This window comes from Hippocampus comes, unplaced genomic scaffold (genome assembly GCF_001891065.2).
Source record: "Hippocampus comes isolate QL1 unplaced genomic scaffold, H_comes_QL1_v1.1 scaffold381, whole genome shotgun sequence".
NCBI lineage: Eukaryota > Metazoa > Chordata > Actinopteri > Syngnathiformes > Syngnathidae > Hippocampus > Hippocampus comes.
The window spans coordinates 1,036,602-1,057,605 of NW_017805016.1; the positions used below are offsets into that span (position 1 = coordinate 1,036,602).

The 21,004-nt window shown below is 42.3% G+C and overlaps 1 protein-coding gene across 2 annotated transcripts; it reads right to left on the minus strand.

Annotated features, from left to right (window-relative positions):
• Positions 1-17: 17 nt before the first annotated feature.
• LOC109511957 (centromere protein F) lies at positions 18-20,540 on the minus strand. 2 transcript variants are annotated; one of them, XM_019863365.1, is made up of 18 exons: positions 20,303-20,540; positions 17,896-18,075; positions 16,840-17,036; positions 16,657-16,760; positions 15,904-15,965; positions 15,521-15,776; positions 14,553-14,746; positions 14,032-14,157; positions 12,975-13,103; positions 11,176-11,298; positions 9,332-9,467; positions 7,276-8,528; positions 5,765-6,361; positions 5,137-5,384; positions 4,738-4,798; positions 3,123-3,615; positions 1,898-2,029; positions 18-1,131 (listed from the first exon to the last, which is right to left on the minus strand). In XM_019863365.1, exons 2-17 carry the CDS (start codon positions 18,055-18,057, stop codon positions 1,911-1,913), a joined length of 4,260 nt encoding a protein of 1,419 aa, XP_019718924.1. In that variant the 5' UTR covers positions 18,058-18,075; positions 20,303-20,540; the 3' UTR covers positions 18-1,131; positions 1,898-1,910. The 2 variants fall into 2 exon arrangements, with proteins under 2 accessions (XP_019718924.1, XP_019718923.1); XM_019863364.1 differs by having other exon boundaries at positions 20,299-20,540.
• Between the last annotated feature and the right edge of the window lie 464 nt (positions 20,541-21,004).

The window sequence follows — 21,004 nt, forward strand, 5'->3', positions numbered from 1 at the left end:
CACATTCAAGGAATGAGTTCAGATGTTGGACTGTGAAATTTTTAATTTTGGAATAAATTCACATGAAGAGTCAACAAGATTCACAAGCAGATCCCTTCTTCACAATCACGAACAAAAAGACAACACATCCCACAGAGGGCAAGGGAAAACGTGCGAATGTGCGCGCACGCGTGCTGACATGACTTGAGTCAATGGAGTAACAGTTCAATCTATCTTTGCAAAACAAAATAAAAATAAGCGAAAAAAAAATATTTTTTTAACACGTACATCAGAGCAGCAAAGCCTTTAACTAAAGTGGTCAAGTCTTCGAGGGAAGCGCGCTAAACTTGGACAACAACCCTTTCACAACACAACATATCTGATGATATTGAGCAGCTTGTGCTAATAAAACACAAGAGTTGGCTTTCTTCAACAACAGGTCGGACCGACAAGTGCATCAAAAGCAAAGCGCCAGAGGAGCTCTGGCTTGCTGTACATCACCATACATGGAGCGGAAAGCAGGTTAGCCGCCGACTGGCCCTCTACTACTCCCACACACACACACACACACACACACACACACACACACACACACACACACACACACACACACAATCCAGAAAAAGATCTGTTTAAAAACATCGCTAACCTCCTCCACACACGCTAGACTTTCACATAAGGCGTTTACCTAAACACCTGCCCTTCCTAAAACACATTCACGTGTCCATAAATAAGCTCCATGAGGAAATCAACAGCATAAATGTCACATTTTTACAACCGACTCCTTCAGCCCTGAAGGCAGAACAAAGTCATCTTCTTTTGCAAAAAAATAAAAGTCACTTCTTCACCGCAGCTGCACACCACGAGTTCATAAAAAATTAGTGAAACATAAACATAAATAATGTCTTTGGAGGCGGGGGGAATCTGTGGTGTAGAAACAGCAACAAATCATCACTTAATGACGTTTGGTGCATTGCTAAACATAAGTCATGACTGTCAAGACTAGAAATATGGTAAGTAAAACATCAGGCGCACAGTGGAGGTGTGCGTGTGTGTGTGTGGGTGTGTGTGTTCAAGCCCACCGGGTGCCCAGGCCATCCATCACTGGCGATCATTTCCACCAGTGATTGCACATGTGACCATGGAATGACTCTGAAAAATCACAACACCACCAAAGCGGTTACGTCGGCAGAGAAAGTAGGGATCAAAGAACCCCCCCCCCCACTTAAATTAACATTGTAAAGCTTTTTTTTTTAATCATACTTCATTTGTCAGTTTTTTGACATATGAGATGACAGACACTTTTTTTTGTCTTGAGTTGCAAGCCAAAAGTTGGGTGACTAGCATGAAATGGTGGCAACGTGCTTTTTTCTGACAGGCTGGGAGAGTAGGAGAACACACCGAGGCACATGGATATAATACCACTTGCAGTTCACAGTAAAAGTAAAAAAGGGAGGATTACAGTATATATTATGTATTTAATCAAAACCGCATGTGTACCTTTTACCAAGGTCTATTAGCTTAATGCTAACACATAAGGCAAAACGACAAGCTAATGAAAATAGCAGTGATGGTACAGTACTTAAAAACCTTAAAACAACTTCTATTTGACCACGAGTGGTAGCGACGCATGCTGACAGCATACATAGCAAGCCTTATGGGCATATATTCTTTATCCTCTGCAAAAAAAGCGACTTCTGTGTTCATTGTTAAAGCTACATGTAGTATGTATTATACAGCACCCTGGCTGTACACATCAGAAAAAGCAGCACAATCTCCATTCAATTATCATGATACACGGTGCAATATAATGATAATCATGGCAATACATATATTGGATTTGTTTTGGTTCTGTTCTAGGAGAATAGTCTTTTGTTTGACATTCTGATCAGCGTCTGATATGTTCAATGTTCCATACCTATGATCGCCAATCAATCCGTTTCTTCCTCCGGGTTGGCCTCCTTCTGAGTGATGGGGACAACAGCAGTCCCTAACAAGCCCCGCCTCACAATGTAGGGGCACGAAGGTCCAGTGGGGATGTCTGCAAAACCTGCACAAGTCAAACCAGGCATGCGTAATCAATTAGATGAGATCAAAAAGGAGGAGTCCATTTCAAGATGGTCAAATGTGTTATTTCTCCAATCGATCCATCTTTCCATTCTCCATATTGCCCATCCCAGCTGACTTAGACAAAGCAATAAAAGTGCTGTTATTGCATCCTGTGGCATATTGGTAACAAGAAATTATGTTGAAATGAGCCAAGGAGCATTGTTTAGACAAAAGTGGTGCTTTGCCACCATCTTGTGGCCTTTTGGTGCAAAGGAACTATGTTGAAGTGAGATAAGTAGCTTAATTTAGACAAAAGTATGGTTTTGTCACCATTTTGTGCCGTATTAGTTTCAATGACCGATGCTGAAGGGAGCTTCATTTAGATAAAAAGTTGTACTTTGTTGCCATCTTGTGGCACAGTGGCAAAGAACTATGTTGATATGAGTTGAGAAGCTTCAGTTCACAAAATTAGTGCTTTGCTACCATCTTCTGGCATTTTAGTGTAAAGAAACTATTTTGACGTGAGCTTAAGAGATTTATTTAGACTACAAAGCTTTGGTGCCAGGACACAATGTTAAAGTAAGTCGAGGATATTAATTTCGACAAAAGTAGGGCTTTGCCACCATCTAGGTGGCACCTTGGTGCCAAGGGAAGCCGTTGATGTGAGACGAGAGGCTTAATTTAGACAAAAGTAGTACGTTGCCACCACTTCCTGGCATATGTGTGCAAAGTTCGCTATGTGCAACTATGCCGAAATGAGTTGAGAAGCTTCATTTCGTCAAAATGTAATGCTTTGTTTGTGGCATCTACAGCCATTAATCTTTTTTGGGAAGCATTAATTATGGATGGATTTTTGCTATTTGCTTTACTTTGTGCTACAATTTTTAGACTCGTTTTTAGACTGTGGAAAGAAGCTGAAGTGTTCAGAGAAAACCCACACAAGCACGGTCAGAATACTAAAGGTCAGTGATGAATTTGAACCCCGAACTTCAGGACTGTGAGACAGACGTGTGAACCATTCTTATACGGTGTTGCTTGTTTTTTGTTTTTTTTTCCCCTTCCCAGCTGCAGATTATATATAGACAAAATCGTACCTTTCATGACAACTTCCGGGAGACCGTAGGGTTCATATTCGGTGTCGTCAAAAGCGGCAGACAGCTGCGTCCTGTTTCGCCGTATGCGCTCCGCCAGACGCACGGGGTCGGCCGGGATGGGGAAGGAAGAGGAAAAGAGCATTTTGTCGCCCGTCTTTCGCCCCGCAGATGGCGCAGCTTGAGGTACGTGAGGGGAAGCGTCGTCTAACTCTTCCCCGTCGATCTCGGTCCCAGCATCAGTCTGCGTGTGCACGCAGTGGCACTGAGGTGCCGACTCAGTGCCACCAGGGCACAGCTGCTCAGTTTGAGTGCTAACACTTATGGCCGGGCAGTCAGTGCTTATGCTCAAGTGTTTGGTCGCTGTCCAGCCACTTGAGTCGACATCGGAAGTTTGCGCAGAGACTTTGCTGACGTGTTTCTGAGCCGTTTGTTGATCGGACAGCTTGTGTGGGCTTGAGCACGGTTCTGACGGCTTTGGGTCCTTTTCTGATGGCTAAATCACAAGAGAATGTTGGCATTGAAATCACCTGACTGTTTTGTTTTTATCAGAGGCTAGTAGGAGAGATGACACATTTTGCTGAGAGCATTTCTTAAATCAGGGGTGGGCAAACGATTGTGCTGAAGGGACACATTTCACCTTTTTTTTTTAATGACAGCAGATGAGGGGGAGGGGGGGTGTTAAAATGTATCAGCAAAATAGTTCATTGTAGGATTGCTTAGAATAAATTCCATTACAAATAAAATTGAACAAAATGTACATCTTTGACTAAATTATTAAGTTTATGTATTCTTTTCTGAATATATTTATGGCATCAGTTAAAATAGAACAATTACTTTATGAGCAATATGAAAGTTAATTTTAATAGTAATTCAATTCTCTCATTTTGTAAGCTTTGTACTAAGAATTAATCAACCAATCAATCATTTAATAAAATAAATACTAAATCGCTAAATATCGCTAAATGTGCATACAGTATGCATATTTTGCAAATACATTTATTGTATAATTTATAATAAAGCCATCATTTAATGAGAAGCATGAATGAAAATTAAAAAATATTTTAGTTAACCAATTTGGGGGGAAAACAGCAAAATTCGTCGTGACAACATAAACGCTCAGTGGGCTGAATTCAACAATTAAACGCGAACAAAACATCATTCATTCAATATAATTAGAGAATTCAGAAAGCATTCAATGTTTTAATCATGTAATTCATGGAGTTTAAAGTTTGTATTTTATTTCAGCTAACATTTAGTCTGAGAGTTATAAACCATTTCTTCTTTTCTTTTAGTAATTAAGATACTTTTTATTACTTTGTTTTTAAATGTCTTAAATTATTTTTGGAAAGCACATTGAGTTATCGTATGATATGTAAAGCTGCCTTTGCGTAAAAAAAGGTTCATTTGAATTGGAACACTTTAACAGTGGACATTTTCCATACCACCAATAAAGACCTGGATTATAATAACACATCTTTTGAAAAGCTGTAAAATGCTATAAATAATTTTAACAGCTAATCACCCCAAAATATTTTGACTATAAGGAGTCTTGAAAATGAACAACACATTAGGGAGCAGGCATGTTTGTGTCTGAGTGTGAACCCAAGAAGCTTACTTGGCTCATGTCAGCCGGGGCATGGAGGACGCTCATCTCTGGCATATTTTTCTGTTGCAAGCTGCAAGTATAAGAACAAACTTTAAACATTCACAAGCTATTGAAGCATTTATAGGTGAAAACCATTTGCATAATCTAATGGGTTCATCTGTATTAATTTACCAGAATTATTGATACAGCATACATTTGATCTCATACATTTATGTCGTGGACAGAAAGAAGTACAGCGGTACCGTGAATTTAGTTTCACTAGCCCGGTTACAGCTCCCAAGATCGCCACAATAAATAATTTACAAAAATTTGGCACGGTATTGTATATAAACATAATAAAGGGGAGTGTAACCAGATTTATACAGTACAATTACTTAAAGTGCTGTCGTAATTACGTGCCCGTTGTACCTGGTGCAGAGCATGCGACCTTGCAGCCTGCTGGAGATGCAAGAGAACAACACCTCATCCTCTCTTCTGATGACAAGCGCTGCGCTCTGATCTTCGGCGCTGTGCTGCGTTGGTGTTTCCGATTGGCTGGGAAGGACCAGATCCAACGCAGAGGAGGGTTGAGAAGTCAGTCTCCAGATGGCCAACTCTTCAGCCTGCTGCTGGGCCACCTCAGTGAGTTTCTGGAGCTTCCTCTGCAGCGCCACCACCTGGACAGGGAGGGAAGAACACTGCACTCAATGGACACTTTTTTTTTATTAATGACAAATCAAAACAAAGGACATTATACGGAGCCCAAGAAATATGGCAGAGTTCAGCCGAAACCCTCAAAATGTAATGTTTAATATTGATAAGTTTCGGTGTTAGTTCATTCCACAATTTCGTACCGTTTCTTGAAAAGCAGTGCATTTTTAGTGTCGTTCTGACGTGCACTCGATGGAACTGAATGACCTGTGTGGTAGAATAATTGCAGTTCTTTGCTACTCTCGAGCATTTCGTTATGGAAAAACTGCATTGTAAGGGATGTTTTAAGTTCTACAATATCCAGAAATTTTAAAAGTCTGTTCACCCTCAAGCTACGGACGGATACCTGTGTCTGCAGCTTGTTGATGATCTCATCATGACTGCTTCCCATCTCTGAAGTGATGTCATGTAACACACTGGGGATGGTCGACAAGGCCACACATCTCGAGTCTGACAGGATGCGAGTCTGCGTACTTTGTTTGAGAACTTGATCCTCATGGTGGCGAGAAGGTCGGGAAGCAACCACCAATGCTTGTCCGTTATCTGGATCGCGCACAGCACCGCCATTGATGCTTTGAGTCCTTTCAGAGCCTTCGAAGTCATGTGGCTGAATCACTACATGGCTCGCCTCATTAGGATTTGAAGTGACAGAAAAGTCTGTTTTGCGATTTGATAGGGGCTCGAAAGGACTCAGTGAGTCAAGAGCATCCTCCATTAGGCCTTCAATCTCCACCTCGCAAATGTTGTCCTTTTTTCTTCCCGCTCCCCCGTGCTCTCCCGTTATCTTGTCCTTGAGTGCATCCAGCTCTTGAATGCAGCGTCGCAGTTCTTCTCCCTGGCAGAGGAGGGCGCCGTCCTTCTCCTGCAGTTCAGCGAGAAGTCCAGAGACATAATGGCTCTGCTTCTCAAAGCCCAAGGTCAGCTGCTTGGTCTGACTGGTCAACTGAGAGGGGGAAGATTAGTAACGCATGAAGAAGTGGAAAAAGTCTTGCAATGAAGTGACAAAAAAAAAAGAAAAAAAAGAGGATGTAAAAAGTACTCACACTCTGTACATAAGTAGAGGTATAACAATAGAAATACTTGGGAAAAAAAAAGACTGTTAAAAGTAGTGCTGATTCAACTTAGGTATTTAAGCACCGCTAATGTAAAAGTACAACAGTAGAGACTGAAAAGTAAATAGAATTTTTGTGTCAATACCCATTTTGATAACTTGGCAGAATGGGAAATAAACTTGGGGGCAATAAAAGTAAAAAGTCATCAGATAAATAAAGAGAGGATATATAAAGTCTACACACCTTAGGTGCAAATTCCATGCTTTTATGATGTACATTAAAAAAAATCTTTTTTAGATGTAAAGTAAAAATAATCAACTGAAATAATGTGGTTGCACAAGTGTTCACACCCTCTTATAACTGTGCATGGGGCTGAGTTGAGAATAAACCAATCACTTTCAAACCCATACTATGCCACACAGGTCGAACCATTTTAAGTTCAAATCCTCAAGTAGGCTTTTTCTAACTTTTTTTGTACAGTCTACATGTAATATGTACATGTAGACTGTACATGCCTTTTGGTGTAATGGTCCATTAAGTTTGGCCGTGGCTTCACTGGGCCATTACAATTTTTTGACGCGTTGAAGAGATTTTGTTGTGGTCGGATGATTTCCTTGTAGACCACCTGGGACCTTAGAAAAGGTGGAGGGTATTTGAAATAGAGCCAATGTTGGCACAAAACAAAAAAAAAAAGCCAGGAAAAGACTATTAGTACATCTGAAAATTAGGGTAAACCGAGGCATTTTAAGTGGTCGCAGGTGACCAAGTAAGATCTGATGTTGTATTTGAGAACTTATTCCTTTACCTGATTTTGAAGGGCAGTCAATTTAATTTGGAACTGCTCAGCACGTTCCGTCTCCTGTGCATTTTCTGCCCTCAGTCGTTCAATCTCCCTGATGAGGTCGGAGGACACCGTCTCGTCCTTGGGGATATGATGGGAAGAGATGTCTTTCAAATCTGAGGCCACTGGCCCCGTTTGTGACAGCTGAGACTGTTGTGTTGCCAGTGTGTTGAGCTGATTGGTCGATTGGTGGAAGTGGGCGTCGTGCTCCGGTGATGGCACCTGGTTGTCAGAGACGGTGATGTTGGAGTGGAGTCTGTCACTGTGGAGTGTCGGGCATGTCAGTGGCCCGTTGGCTACCAATTTATCACCTAGTAGAGATTCTTCATCTTTGCTGCTCTTCAGTTCAGCGATCTGAGCTGTAAGTTCTTCCAGCCTGGTGCTCAATTCTACCTTTGCTTCTCTCTCAGCGGCAGTAATTTGAGTCAGCTCGTTGTTTTCTCTCTCTCTCCTTTCTTGTTCTAAAGCCAGTTGCAATTTCACTTCCCCAAGTTGCTGCTTCAGCTGGAAGGTAAGCTGCATTATTTCCGTCTCTCGGTCCTCTTGTGTCTGCCCGGTCCCGTTCTGTTCCTCCCTTTTCTCCAAAGCTGTCAAGGTCTCCCTCAACCTGCCGTTCTCGCTCTTCTCCCTCTCCAACTGAGCTTTCCATTGCTTGTCCTGCTCCTCTCTCTCCGCACCCTGGCTGGCGTGTTTACGCCGGAGCTGTTTCAGACGCGTCCTGGCCTCCACTTCAGCGCATCGTTGGACTTCCAGGTCTTCCAGTCGCTTCTGAAGCTCTTCGCGCACGTCACACAGCTCCGAACGCAATGAGGCGTTCTCCCTCTGGAGGTCATTGGTGCATGTCGTCTGTTCAGACTTCAGAGTATTGAGAATGATTGTGTCTTTCTCCACTTTAGCATGGGCATTGTTAGACATCGAGGACTCTTTCTCCTCATAGTTTCTTCCTTGGTAGGAACACTCAGTGTCTGCAGTGATGTGCTCAGAATCAATGCCTTCTCCGGGCTCTCTGTCAGATGGGTATGATATGGAAATCTCTGCCCTGTGCTGGACCTCTTCCTCTTGTTTCAACACCCTCGGCTCAGTTCGTGGGGTGGAAGGCCTCTTGGTGTACGCAGATGGCCGAGTGTGGTGAGAGGAGAGTTGAGATGAGAAGCTTTGTCCAACAGGGCAAATCGGGACAAGCGGTGTGCAATCTGGGAGAGCTGCAGCTTTTTGTTCTAAAGCACAAAACAAACCATAGCACATGAGTGATCTTATAGCTTTTTTTTTCTCCCCCCGGCCCAGCTAACTCCATGCCTGCGTGGGATTTCTCCGGGTACCTCCTTCCACTTTCCAAAAACATAGGTACGTTAATTCAACACTTGATGTTCCCGGTGATTGGTGGGCAACCAATTCAGGGGCTCCAGCACGCCAGCAGCCCTCATGAGAAGCGGCTTGGATAATAGATGTATGGATGTATATAGTGTTTTAGTCATTCGTTTTCATAAGGATTGAATTTCATTGCAAATTAATAATAATAATTTTTTCTTTTTTTATAATTTGAGTCACATACATTTGCAGGGTGTCCCTAAAACTTGTACTCACCCTATGACTGGCCATTACGCGTGTATTTAATTTAATTTAAATTGAATTCATTAACATTCAATTTAAGATTTGGAATTTAAAGTTATAAAAAACAGTATTCTCCCTCTAGAAGTAAAACAATGAGTACATTTTTGGGACACGCAGTATACTATTGACCAGCAGGTGGCAAAAATGGTAAAACATCTTTTTTTTTGTTTTCATTAAATAAAACACATCATACATTTATTCTGCCTGAAACCAAAATTCAACTTAAAAGTCTTGAATGAGTCTGCGATAGGTTATACCGATGATATTAAAACCTTTTTATATTATGGATGGGACTCAAATCCTTTATGTTACAACCCGGCGCAGGGAGACAGTAGTGAGCCTAAAAACCTGTGTTGGGTTATGTACATTATTCTTTGACTCTCGGGTACAGTGAGTGTACTTAGTGCACCATGCAGTTCTTTGAGAAGACGAAGAGCATCCGCTCGCTCTTCTGCCAGTTTGCCCGCGTCTTCCTCCAGCGCTCGCTCTCTCTTCTTGCTCTGCTCCAGACTTTCTGCCACAGCCGCTGCATCAAGCCTCACCTCCTAACGGCAAACGTAAACAAAGGGAATTGAAGCCTGTTAGTGACTAAGCTGTGCTTGAGTTCCCCCCCCTCATGGCCATTTCTAAATGTCTTTGGAGTGCGTATCGAATGACAGTCAGTATCGCACGACTAAGTGGGTATTATATTCTTGGAGCTGAATGCAGTCAGCCTACACAATTTGTTGTATGAAAATCTATTTAACAGACTCAGGGTTGAATTCTGGATCCAACTCTTGTTGACCTCCTGTTGATTGTGCCTAATGTTGTAGAATTTCAAAACACAACTTTTACACCCGTTTTTATTTCCTCAAGATTGATCTGAGGATTTTTTTTTTTTAATGTGGAGAAATCATTCCCAAATCTTATAAATATATCGGAAATAAAAGGCACGATTGCCTACAATTATTTATTTAATATGCACTTAATACATCTCCCGGATGTACATATGATACATTAAGAGTGCTGTGTTTAAAAATTTACAAAGTTCTGGTTGTCCAGTAAATGCATAATAGATGTGCGTAGACCATTTTGGATGGGCGTTATTGTCTTTTACCTTCAGCTCTGCTTGTATTTGTGTCTCCTTTTTCTGGCTCTCCTGCAGCTGTCCCTCTGTGAATTTGACTTTCTCCTTCAAAGACTCCAACTCTTTCTCCAGCATCAGGTTCTGTTGAGACAGCTGAGATGGGGGAAATTAGGTGTCAGGTACTTGATTACTACTACAACAAAAAAAAAAAAAAAGTTGGGGTGAGCACAATGTGAAAAAGACTTCAATAAAAGCGAGAACAACAATGAATGGCTACTGTCGACGTGAATGAGGAGGGCAGGTGCAAGAACAAATGCAGGAGACCAATTAGAGATCAGAGACAAGAACTGAATGGAACGAAAATGAAAAAACTGTTTGGTCGTGGAAATGAAGCCAATTGTAGTATTCTCCTTGTGTCAAATACATCAATATTTTATCTGCGTGTTATTGTGTGCTGAAATCAACAATATTTAGTCATTGTTAAGTATGTAAATATTGTAAAGCGACACAAAAGGTGTGTTTATTTCCTGTTTTCCAAATACCGGTAATTATTTTGAGAAAAAAATAAATAATGAGTGAGTCTCTTCTTGCTCTGCTCCAGACTTTCTGCCACAGCCGCTGCATCAAGCCTCACCTCCTAACGGCAAACGTAAACAAAGGGAATTGAAGCCTGTTAGTGACTAAGCTGTGCTTGAGTTCCCCCCCCTCATGGCCATTTCTAAATGTCTTTGGAGTGCGTATCGAATGACAGTCAGTATCGCACGACTAAGTGGGTATTATATTCTTGGAGCTGAATGCAGTCAGCCTACACAATTTGTTGTATGAAAATCTATTTAACAGACTCAGGGTTGAATTCTGGATCCAACTCTTGTTGACCTCCTGTTGATTGTGCCTAATGTTGTAGAATTTCAAAACACAACTTTTACACCCGTTTTTATTTCCTCAAGATTGATCTGAGGATTTTTTTTTTTAATGTGGAGAAATCATTACCAAATCTTATAAATATATCGGAAATAAAAGGCACGATTGCCTACAATTATTTATTTAATATGCACTTAATACATCTCCCGGATGTACATATGATACATTAAGAGTGCTGTGTTTAAAAATTTACAAAGTTCTGGTTGTCCAGTAAATGCATAATAGATGTGCGTAGACCATTTTGGATGGGCGTTATTGTCTTTTACCTTCAGCTCTGCTTGTATTTGTGTCTCCTTTTTCTGGCTCTCCTGCAGCTGTCCCTCTGTGAATTTGACTTTCTCCTTCAAAGACTCCAACTCTTTCTCCAGCATCAGGTTCTGTTGAGACAGCTGAGATGGGGGAAATTAGGTGTCAGGTACTTGATTACTACTACAACAAAAAAAAAAAAAAAGTTGGGGTGAGCACAATGTGAAAAAGACTTCAATAAAAGCGAGAACAACAATGAATGGCTACTGTCGACGTGAATGAGGAGGGCAGGTGCAAGAACAAATGCAGGAGACCAATTAGAGATCAGAGACAAGAACTGAATGGAACGAAAATGAAAAAACTGTTTGGTCGTGGAAATGAAGCCAATTGTAGTATTCTCCTTGTGTCAAATACATCAATATTTTATCTGCGTGTTATTGTGTGCTGAAATCAACAATATTTAGTCATTGTTAAGTATGTAAATATTGTAAAGCGACACAAAAGGTGTGTTTATTTCCTGTTTTCCAAATACCGGTAATTATTTTGAGAAAAAAATAAATAATGAGTGAGATCATATTCATGCAGCCACATTAGTTCCAACAGCAACAATCAAAGCGTGTGATTATGTTCAAAAAATGTCTTCCACATTCATCCACAGGCTAACCTTCACCCTGGGGCTGATGTTAGTTTTCCCTACACTCAGCATTCCTGTATATTGTCGCTGTCGGGCGGAATCCTCACTTCTTTAAAACAAACCAAGCGCCACATTGTTCAAGCTGGTATTTTATCATATACTTCATTACAATACTAATGTTAAATAGGCTGGAATATACGTTGATTTATTATGTTGTCAGTGATTGAAGTGGTCGAACATCAGAGTCTGCACTCACACCGACCCCAACCAGATTTAAAAAAAAACCTTTGTACAAAAGAAGCAAATAGCATCTTCCCAAACTCATTTTTCAAAAGTTTTAGAGACAAGAGTGATGCAATAATTATAACAATGAGCTGAGTAAGCCATCTAATAAGCGAAAATGACTCTGATGACCTCCTTCTGAAAGTGAAGCATTACGGCTTTCCATTTGCAACAAAATAGGCTTACTATTTTTGTTTAATAGTGTCAAAAAAAAAAATAAAAAACAACCATCCAGAGTTTCGATCTTGAGGCGACATAATGCTGTGAGGGAAGAGGCGGAGTTTAATGACACTTCTCGGACACTTCGAGAGTTCAGAGATCTGTTCTCAAGCTATTGTCAACACTTTGAATTGGTTAATAACACGTAAAAATAAAATATATTAATTTGCCCATGTTGGGACAAATGAGGGCTATGCCCGACAGTGACAATATATATAAGTAATAGCAAAGTAAATCACAAGATTTTTCATGCTGATATTGCATCTTCACCATTCTGGCATGCCTTCACATGTCGTGCTGAGAACGACAATGAGTTATGTTTTGACGTCACACTGCCAAACACAATGCTTTTCTGCGCCTTTACTTTACCTTGGCCGCTCAACCTTTCCACTGGGGAAAAGAAACAGTGAGAAGAGGAAAGGGAACGAGCAGTAATTAGAGGAGGTGGAAGGAAAACACAAAGCGAGAGTGAGCGATAGTGAATAAAAGAGCGAGTACAAAGGAAAGACGCAAACTTGGGTGATGACGCAAGATAAGTTTATTGACCTTTGCCACAGATAATTGGGGAGGCATTGAAGGGAGAGAAGGTGCGGAAAGATAAGCAGAAAACAGCAGCAGACAATAAGCAGGAGTATTTGTGTTTGAAGCATTACAGTATTAGTGGAGGACTAACTAGCATCTCACCTTGTCAGCTTGGGCCTGCAGGGCATTGTGAAGCGTCCTGGCCTGCTGCAGCTCCTGGTTGAGTTTATTCACTTCCTGTTGATGCTGCTTCTCCATGCACTGCTTCTCCTTCTGAAGCTCCAGCAGATCCTAAACACAAGCCAACAACCGTGTGACGCAACATATTGGATTTTTTTGGTGTCATCTCTTGCCGTCAGTGATATAGAGACTGGAAGAGTCACAGAAAGGCATCAATGTGTCAGATTAAGCTCACTTGTAAAGATTAGAATGCATTTTAGTTTGGCCCTGAAATTTCACCCTGAAGCCCATTATCCCTAAAATGTTTTGAGTTGTGTGCTGTAGTTACTTTGAAAAACTGCTGTGTCACAACTTTCTGTTAAATAGCTCGCTATAATATTAGATTTAGTAGAAACACAGTATTGACAAAATTAAAAAGTATGCAAAAAAAGTAAATGAGGGAGACTGTCGCAAATGCTCAGTGTGGCAAAGTTGTACCAGGAATTTATGCCTTTGAGAACTGTCTTTTTTTTTTTCATTTGTCTACATGAGATGCTCCACTGTTTGTGTTCAAATATCGGTTGCTATACAGGAGTGGAAAACTGTGACACCGATACTACTCGTTAGCACATTTGTGGCATTTTACGTTGTTTATTAGCATCAAGCTTAAAGGATTTAGTTTGATATCTTATGCAAAGCTGTGAGGTTGGTTTGAACAGAAAATGTCTAATCCTCTCTTTTATGTTTAATTTGACAATAGTTGCGCAATGATTAATCGATCACTCCTGATTATCATATTAATCGATATTTATTTTGATCATCAATTAATTGTTTTGCAACATTTGTAATTGCCGATATCGTTGGAATGTGTGCATCTCAACATGAAATATTCTTAGGTTTTTCTCATCCTTCATGAGAGCAGACTGATTATCGTTTTGAATCGCATTGTGGGCTGGTTCAAATGTTATTTGAAGTATATTCTGGCAATTGGACCCTGCACACCGCTGTCTTCAGCAGCAGCAACACAGTGAGACCTACTTTATGCCCCAGTCCACCTCACCCGCTGATGTTGCTTGTCCAGCTCCTTAGTGCGCTGTTGGTGCTGCAGTCGACTGCTCTCAGCATTCTGCCGCTGACATTTGAGCTCCTCTTGAAGCTGCTTGAGCCTCTGCTCGGCTCCCAACGCCTGCAAGGGGCATAAAGTACCTATCCATTCAATTTCTGTTGAACTTGATTCCAGAAACTGGTTGCAGAGTCAAACAATAACTTGACTAACTTTGACAAGGAGTCACTATAGAATATTTGGAAATGGGCAAACAAAGATACTACTAACGGAGTATTGTGATACCCTCAGCTTATTCAGACATTTTCTCTTGATTGTTTTACAGCCCCTGGTGGGACAAGGGGGATGTTTTTACAAACAAAATGCCTTGAAAGCTTGGGAAAACAGTACAGAGGGAAATATTCTCTTTTCAGAGGAGAAACAATGGACTTAACAAATGAAAGGATAACTACTGAATGATGACCCGAACAGAGTCGGAGAGCCACTGCAAGTAGTACTCGGAGTACAATTGTTGTTACCCGTTCGCTCTCCTGACTGATTCGTGCGTGCGCCACACTGAGTTCGTTGTGCGCTCTCTGCAGGCTGAGCTCTGTGGAGGCCATCTTCTTCTTCCCTTGCGCCATTTCGTCGTGAAGTGACTTCAGCGTCTCCGCCTTCACACTCAGCTCTTCCTCCAGAGACGCCGTATGACGCCGCATTTGTGACAAAAATGCTGACGGGCGGAACAGAGACTCGGATTATGGGCGAGAATTACTCATATGTTTTCCTGTGCTGGCTATTAAAAAATCATTGCAAAAAAAAAAAAAAAAAAAAAAAAAAAAAAAAAAAAAAAAAAAAAATTGTCCACTGAATGCACTGACACAGGATCCAGTGCCAAATAGTGCAAACAGTGCACCAGCATTGCAAATGTATTCATTGATGATTGTGATGTGTCCCATATACAGAGATCAATAGTTCTTTGTTACAACCACTGGAGGCAGTTTATCACTCAGGTATAACAGTAGCACAACATTCCTAGCTTGACGTAAGAGGGGCTGGCTGTTTCTGACCTGAGAAAACATGCAGTAGGTTTTATCTTACCAGTATCTTGCTGGGACTGTAATAAACACACACACACACACACACACACACACACACACACACACACACACACACACACACACACACACACACCTTAGGTAAACACTGCAACAGCACTTTTCTGTGCAGAGAGACGGACACTCAAGAAAGGCCGCTTGTAGGAGCGTGCGGCAAAACATGTGATCTCTATATAAAAAGTGTTCATGTACTTTGTAGCTAAAATTATTTCAAGTCAGCTGTTTGATTGTAAGCTCACAGTTCTCACAATGAAAACTCTCGGATCACTTGTATCTCAAGGCACGGGTGCATGTCTCCAGTAAACTGTCCAAATGATAATTGGGTATATTTTCTGACCGCCTTTTTGAGCCTGGTGAGCACTTTTGTGGCTCTACTTTTCCACACTCACTGTCTGCTTGTGGGCTGAGGTCTTTCTCCCTCTCGGATGCCTCCTTCTTTGACCGGTGGTCAGCAGCGGGCGTCTGGGGAGATGACGGAGATGCTCTCCTGGCTGCTGGCCTGGGGTCGTCCCGCTCCCACGGAAACGCAGCCAAAGCCAAGGGAGTGGCGAAAGAGTCGGATTGGTTAGATGGGCGGCTGCGGGTCGTGGCCTTGGGTTGCCGTGGCAACGAGGCAGCTGACTCGTCGGGGAACTGGAGCCGCAGCTGAAACAGGACACAGATGACAAAGATTTTTCAGCCAAACTAACTAAACAAAACTAAACACTCACACGTTAGAGGCTCTCGCACAATCTATTTATGTAACTCAACAGCACATTATGTTCATACTTACTCGGATGGGTGGGGAGCTGTGCGATTGCTCATTCTGCACCGTCCTCTCATCCTTTCGGCTCCCTGAAGGACAAAAACAAAGCATTTGGAACAAAGCCTGTTTGGAACGAATGAGTCGTTCAACGAGAAGAGGAATGAAGATAGAGAAGTGGTCTCAGGACGGAAGAGGCAAGACATCTCAGTCCACAGGGACAATGGGCCTGGGAAAGAAGAGGAGCTCTGGGATTTCACGTCACCTCTCATGTCACTATGAAGGCATTACAGCAGCGGCAGCACAGAGAGACTGAACCAAAACTATTCTTATATTTTTGACAGTGTCGAAAAGATGTTACAGGTACAATCAGGTAAAAACTGCACGTCTCAGTCACGTCATATGGTAATTATAAAATCAGCCCATACATAAGTCAGCCAAAATGAGTCTGAAACAATCATCTTAAGAGGGGAAAAGGCAAATAAGACCCAAAAAGTACAGACAGCTTCCAAGAAAAATAAAAAGCTACCTCAAGCCCGCACTGCGTAAAGTAATATAGCGAGAGGTTCGCAAGTGAGGCAATGAAGCCATCAAAACTGTTTTGGCACATGCAACTGGATTTAAATCAAAGCCGAGTATCTGGAGATTGCCAAAAGAAGCAATGAATTCCTGGCTTCCTTTTCCGTCATCTTATCTCTGTGGCCGGGCAAAATGTTGCTTTACACACGACAGTTTGCGGAAAAATCTGTATCACAGGACTCGTGGTCAGTTTGAGGGATGTACCGTGGTGTTCCCATGGCGAGCTTGTACTCCAGCAGGGTGTGGAGAAAGGAGTGCTGTCCGCAGATCTGTTGCTGTTTTGCAGCTTCTCTAGCTCTGCCTCCAACCTGCAAGGAGCGGGCATGATTGTCAATGAACCCATCTTTAGTTACGTCATCTCGTTAATTTGACCTGCTTGCGCTGCACCTTTTAATTTCCTGGGTGAGTTTGTTGTTGAGGGTCCGGGAGGCCTCGAGCTGGCCCTCCAAAGAGCAGACTTGGGCCTGTTTGGTTTGAAGCTCCTGGGTGAGGCGATGCCCGCCATTCACTGCCACCTGAGCCTCCTCACGGACACTCTGGAGCTCCCTGCGCACCGCGTGGAGCTCCACACGCACCTCCTCATACTAGAAAGTACCAGAAGAGATGATGAACTGTGCGACATTGTGATAACATACCGACATCAACACCCAAATTCCATCAAAAAACCCCTGTGAATTCTTTTAATGTGCGCCCTTGTGAAAAGAATGACATTTCAAGATCAAGCCAGGGTATTTTGGCAGGCAGACAACTATTGTGAAATTACTGCACTGAATCGCACTTTTTATCCATCCATTTTCTGATCCGCTTATCCTCACAAGGGTTGTGGGGCATGCTGGAGCCTATCCCAGCTGTCTTTGGGCAGTAGGTGGGGGACACCCTAAACCAGTTGCCAGCCAATCGCAGGGCACACAGAGACAAACAACTATCCACGCTCAAACTCACTCCTAGGGACAATTTAGAGTGTTCAATCAGCCTATCATGCATGTTTTTGGAATGTGGGATGAAACCGGAGTACCCGGAGAAAACCCATGGAGGCACGGGGAGAACATGCAAACTCCACACAGGAAGGCTGGAGCTGGAATCGAACCCGGTACCACTGCACTGTGAGGTCGACGCGCGAACCATTCAACCACCAAGCCGCCCTCGCACTTTTCAAATCCGAAAATAAATAGATAAATGAAACGCAGTGTTAATGGTAAACCTGTAATCAGCACAATGCATTATTTACTGTTGCCGTACATCAGTAAAAGACGGGTGCTGTAGTTAAAATTAATATCATAATCGATTAAGAGTGGCATCTCACACTTCATGTTTCAAGTGTTGTAAATTTTTTGTATTTAATTTGGTAATTCTTTCATGCACCACTATGGGGAGCCCTCGTACCACACTTTGACAATTACTGCTCAGGTTGCTTGGGGAACACTCAACACCAGCTGCTTGTACCTTGACAGTTTGCTTGTCATGGCTAACGTGGATGTTGTCCAGTTGCAGCTGCTTCTGCTTGTTCTCCCTGGACAGACGCTCGTGGTGGGTCTGCAGTTCCTTCACCTTTTGCAGAACCCGTCCCGACAGGCCTGCGGTCCAGTCCTCCTCGGCCCAGCTCATCGCTCTCTTTGCCTAGGCCTGTTGAAAGAACACTTTTTTTTAGCTTTGTGTATATTATCCGCAACTGTCTGTTTAGTCCAGGGGGGCTAACACATGATAGCAACAACATTTTAAGAACCACTGGATTAGTTTAATGTAGCACCTCCCTCATAAGCACCTGGAGTAGCCAGAATCCCAATAGGTAGCAGCTGGAGTTAATGAAAGGGAGCGACACAGAAGCAGGAAGTACACGCCTTTTGCATAAGCTATTGGTGGTTGCGAGTGTCAGGACAGTGAATCCTTCCTACTTTGCCTCCCGATACGTTATGTTGTTATGGAATTGATCACCAAGGATGGCGGTCCGGGCTTGTCACCAGCAAGACAACTGTGACTCAATGTTTTACAACAACTGAAGCATTTCGAGGTTGAAATAAATCACACATTTCCAGATGTGTGACATTCTACAATGTGCTTTCTCATCTTGGAAAGGACATTCCTGCGCATGTAAACAGCAAGGTTAATAAAAGGTCAAAGCGGGAATGAAGAAATGCCTGATTTAAAAATGACAGCCTGACCAAACCTGTTAAGAGAATAATTGTCAACTTGATTTAATGTCCTTCTGCCTCAAGGCAATGCTCGCAATACTCAGGAATGACAACTGCCCATAACAATACATCTAGTAATAATTGACTTCAGACCGCACTGTTTTTGTTTTTTAATCCCCATGAGGAGATTTTGGTGCACATGACACAAGAGAAGCTTGCCCTTAAATAGGACTAGATGGGTAGAGGTCCACCAGTAGTTCCCGAACATCTCTCCCCACAACTCATTGCAACATTTTTTTGTCAACAGTGGGACTTAAACCGAGACTCTCAGCTTCTATTGCCCAACAGATGGGCTCCCCAATCTGCATTTTGTCTGTTTGGATAAGGGGCAATTGCATTAAAAATATCATTTATGTTGAGGAAAAAAAGCCAGTTATTAAAGCAAGTGTCCCCTTTCATACTATAGCTTTTTCTTTTGTCATCCCTTTTGGTGAAGACAACCCCCACCCCTGCTCCCCAGGACATATATGTCCAGTCTGTTATTCAACAGGCCAACAACATTTTCGACATGTACTACGCTCCCAATTAAAGCTCCTAAACTCAGAAAGGAGGTATCGGACTCCTCTCTGCAAATTAAACCGATATAAAAACTCATTCATACCGCAGGCTATCATCTTAATTAACAAACAATTAGAGGGAGGCAGACAGACAAGCAGGAGGACATGAGGGCAGAGTAGGGTGTGCATATGCTTGTAATGTATTGTCCAATGTGTGTAGAGTACATATTGTCCTGCACTATGTATTGTCCAATGTTATGTTATGTATTGTATGTATTGCCCAATGCATGTAGCAGCACAGAGGGCCTGTCCTCCGAGCCAAGTTTCTCCTATGGGAGACCAAATAAAAGTCAAATTCAAATTTTTACATTCATCCTTTGTCTCCTCTGCTTCCTTCATTCCGCCCTTTTTACATTCATTCATCCTCTCCTTTCTTTATTCCTCTTTATTTTTTGCTTCCTTCTTTCTTTAATTCCATCCATACATCCCTCCTTCCTTCAACCATCCTTCCTCCCACTTTCCTTGCTTCCTTTTCATTTTTCTTCCTTCCTTCATCTGTCCTTCCTTGAGCAGTTTTTCTGTCTGAGCATCTTTCATTCCTTTTATACGTCTAGCCCTCATCCAACCTCCGTAACTTGATCTTTCTTTTTATACATCCCTCTTTCCTTCCACCTGTTTGATTAGGCCTCTCCCTTTCCAGCTTTCCTTCGTAACATTCTTTTGTCCTTTATCCAGCCTTCCTTCCTTTCGCAACATTGGTCCAAGTTTCATTCGTCAACATATACTTTTATCCATCCATCCTTTTATATTTTATACCCTACTTTAAGTTAATTTAAATGAGTGTGTACTGACTTTGTCCCACCCCTTACAGGAATATGTGTTTGAGTGTTTGTGTGACGGGAGTAGGCAGAGATGAGCAGCTGGACATTGATCTCCCCCCCAACTCGGCAGCTGATCACGAGCGAGCTTCAGTCAGCGACGGCCTGGGTGACAAAAGCCGAGGGACGGCCATTCGTTATAGTTTCCCATTAAGTGTAAAGAAAATATGTTTGACATTATAACCAGTGGCGGCTTGTCATACGTGACAATGTCGAAAGAGCTGCCGTATGCTAAAGGCTACAAAACACTCACACACACACACACAAAAAGAAGCTACTTACGGACCATCCACTTTTCCAAGAGTCAACAAAAGGGCGCCAACGGACAGGCAGCTTCACGCCTCGTCGCCTTCCGGTGTAGAAACAAACGCCCCGCTTTCGAGTCCAATTTGGAGGGTTACAACGTCCGTTCGTGGTCGTCTGGTATGGCTGTTTTCCCTCACAAGATAACAGGTAACAGATGGATGCGGCTCGTCGCGTGCAGCTGACAAGCGGGCAGGAGAGCCAGAAAGAGGTTGTGACACGAGGCAGGGCGGGGTTTAGTGACGTACTAGGAAAGTCCTTTTTTGGGCGGGAGGTCCTAGTGGTTCAAACACAAGCTCGAGTGGTCTCTCGTGGACAGATGTGGAAGTGTTGCGTGACTGCTTGCGTCTACATTATGGGCCGGACTGGACAAACCGACTGATTGAACCCAAAGGCCTCAATTTGGCGAAATTAGTTTTTGTCCCCGCCCCTTTTTAGTATACAATAAAACATATTATCCTCAATTTATACAGGCTCATAGTTCTCATTAAGTCAATTAGAGCATAAAATAAGATATTTCAGCATTTCCACTTTTTTCGGTCATGGTGATTTTTTTTTCTCAAGTGGCTCAATTAAGGGATTATTTGGGGATTAAAAAAACACAATATATCTTTAGCTATAGAAATATATTTAACTGAAAGTATTTACATGGCATGCTGCCCTTGTCTATTTTGTATGAATGGTA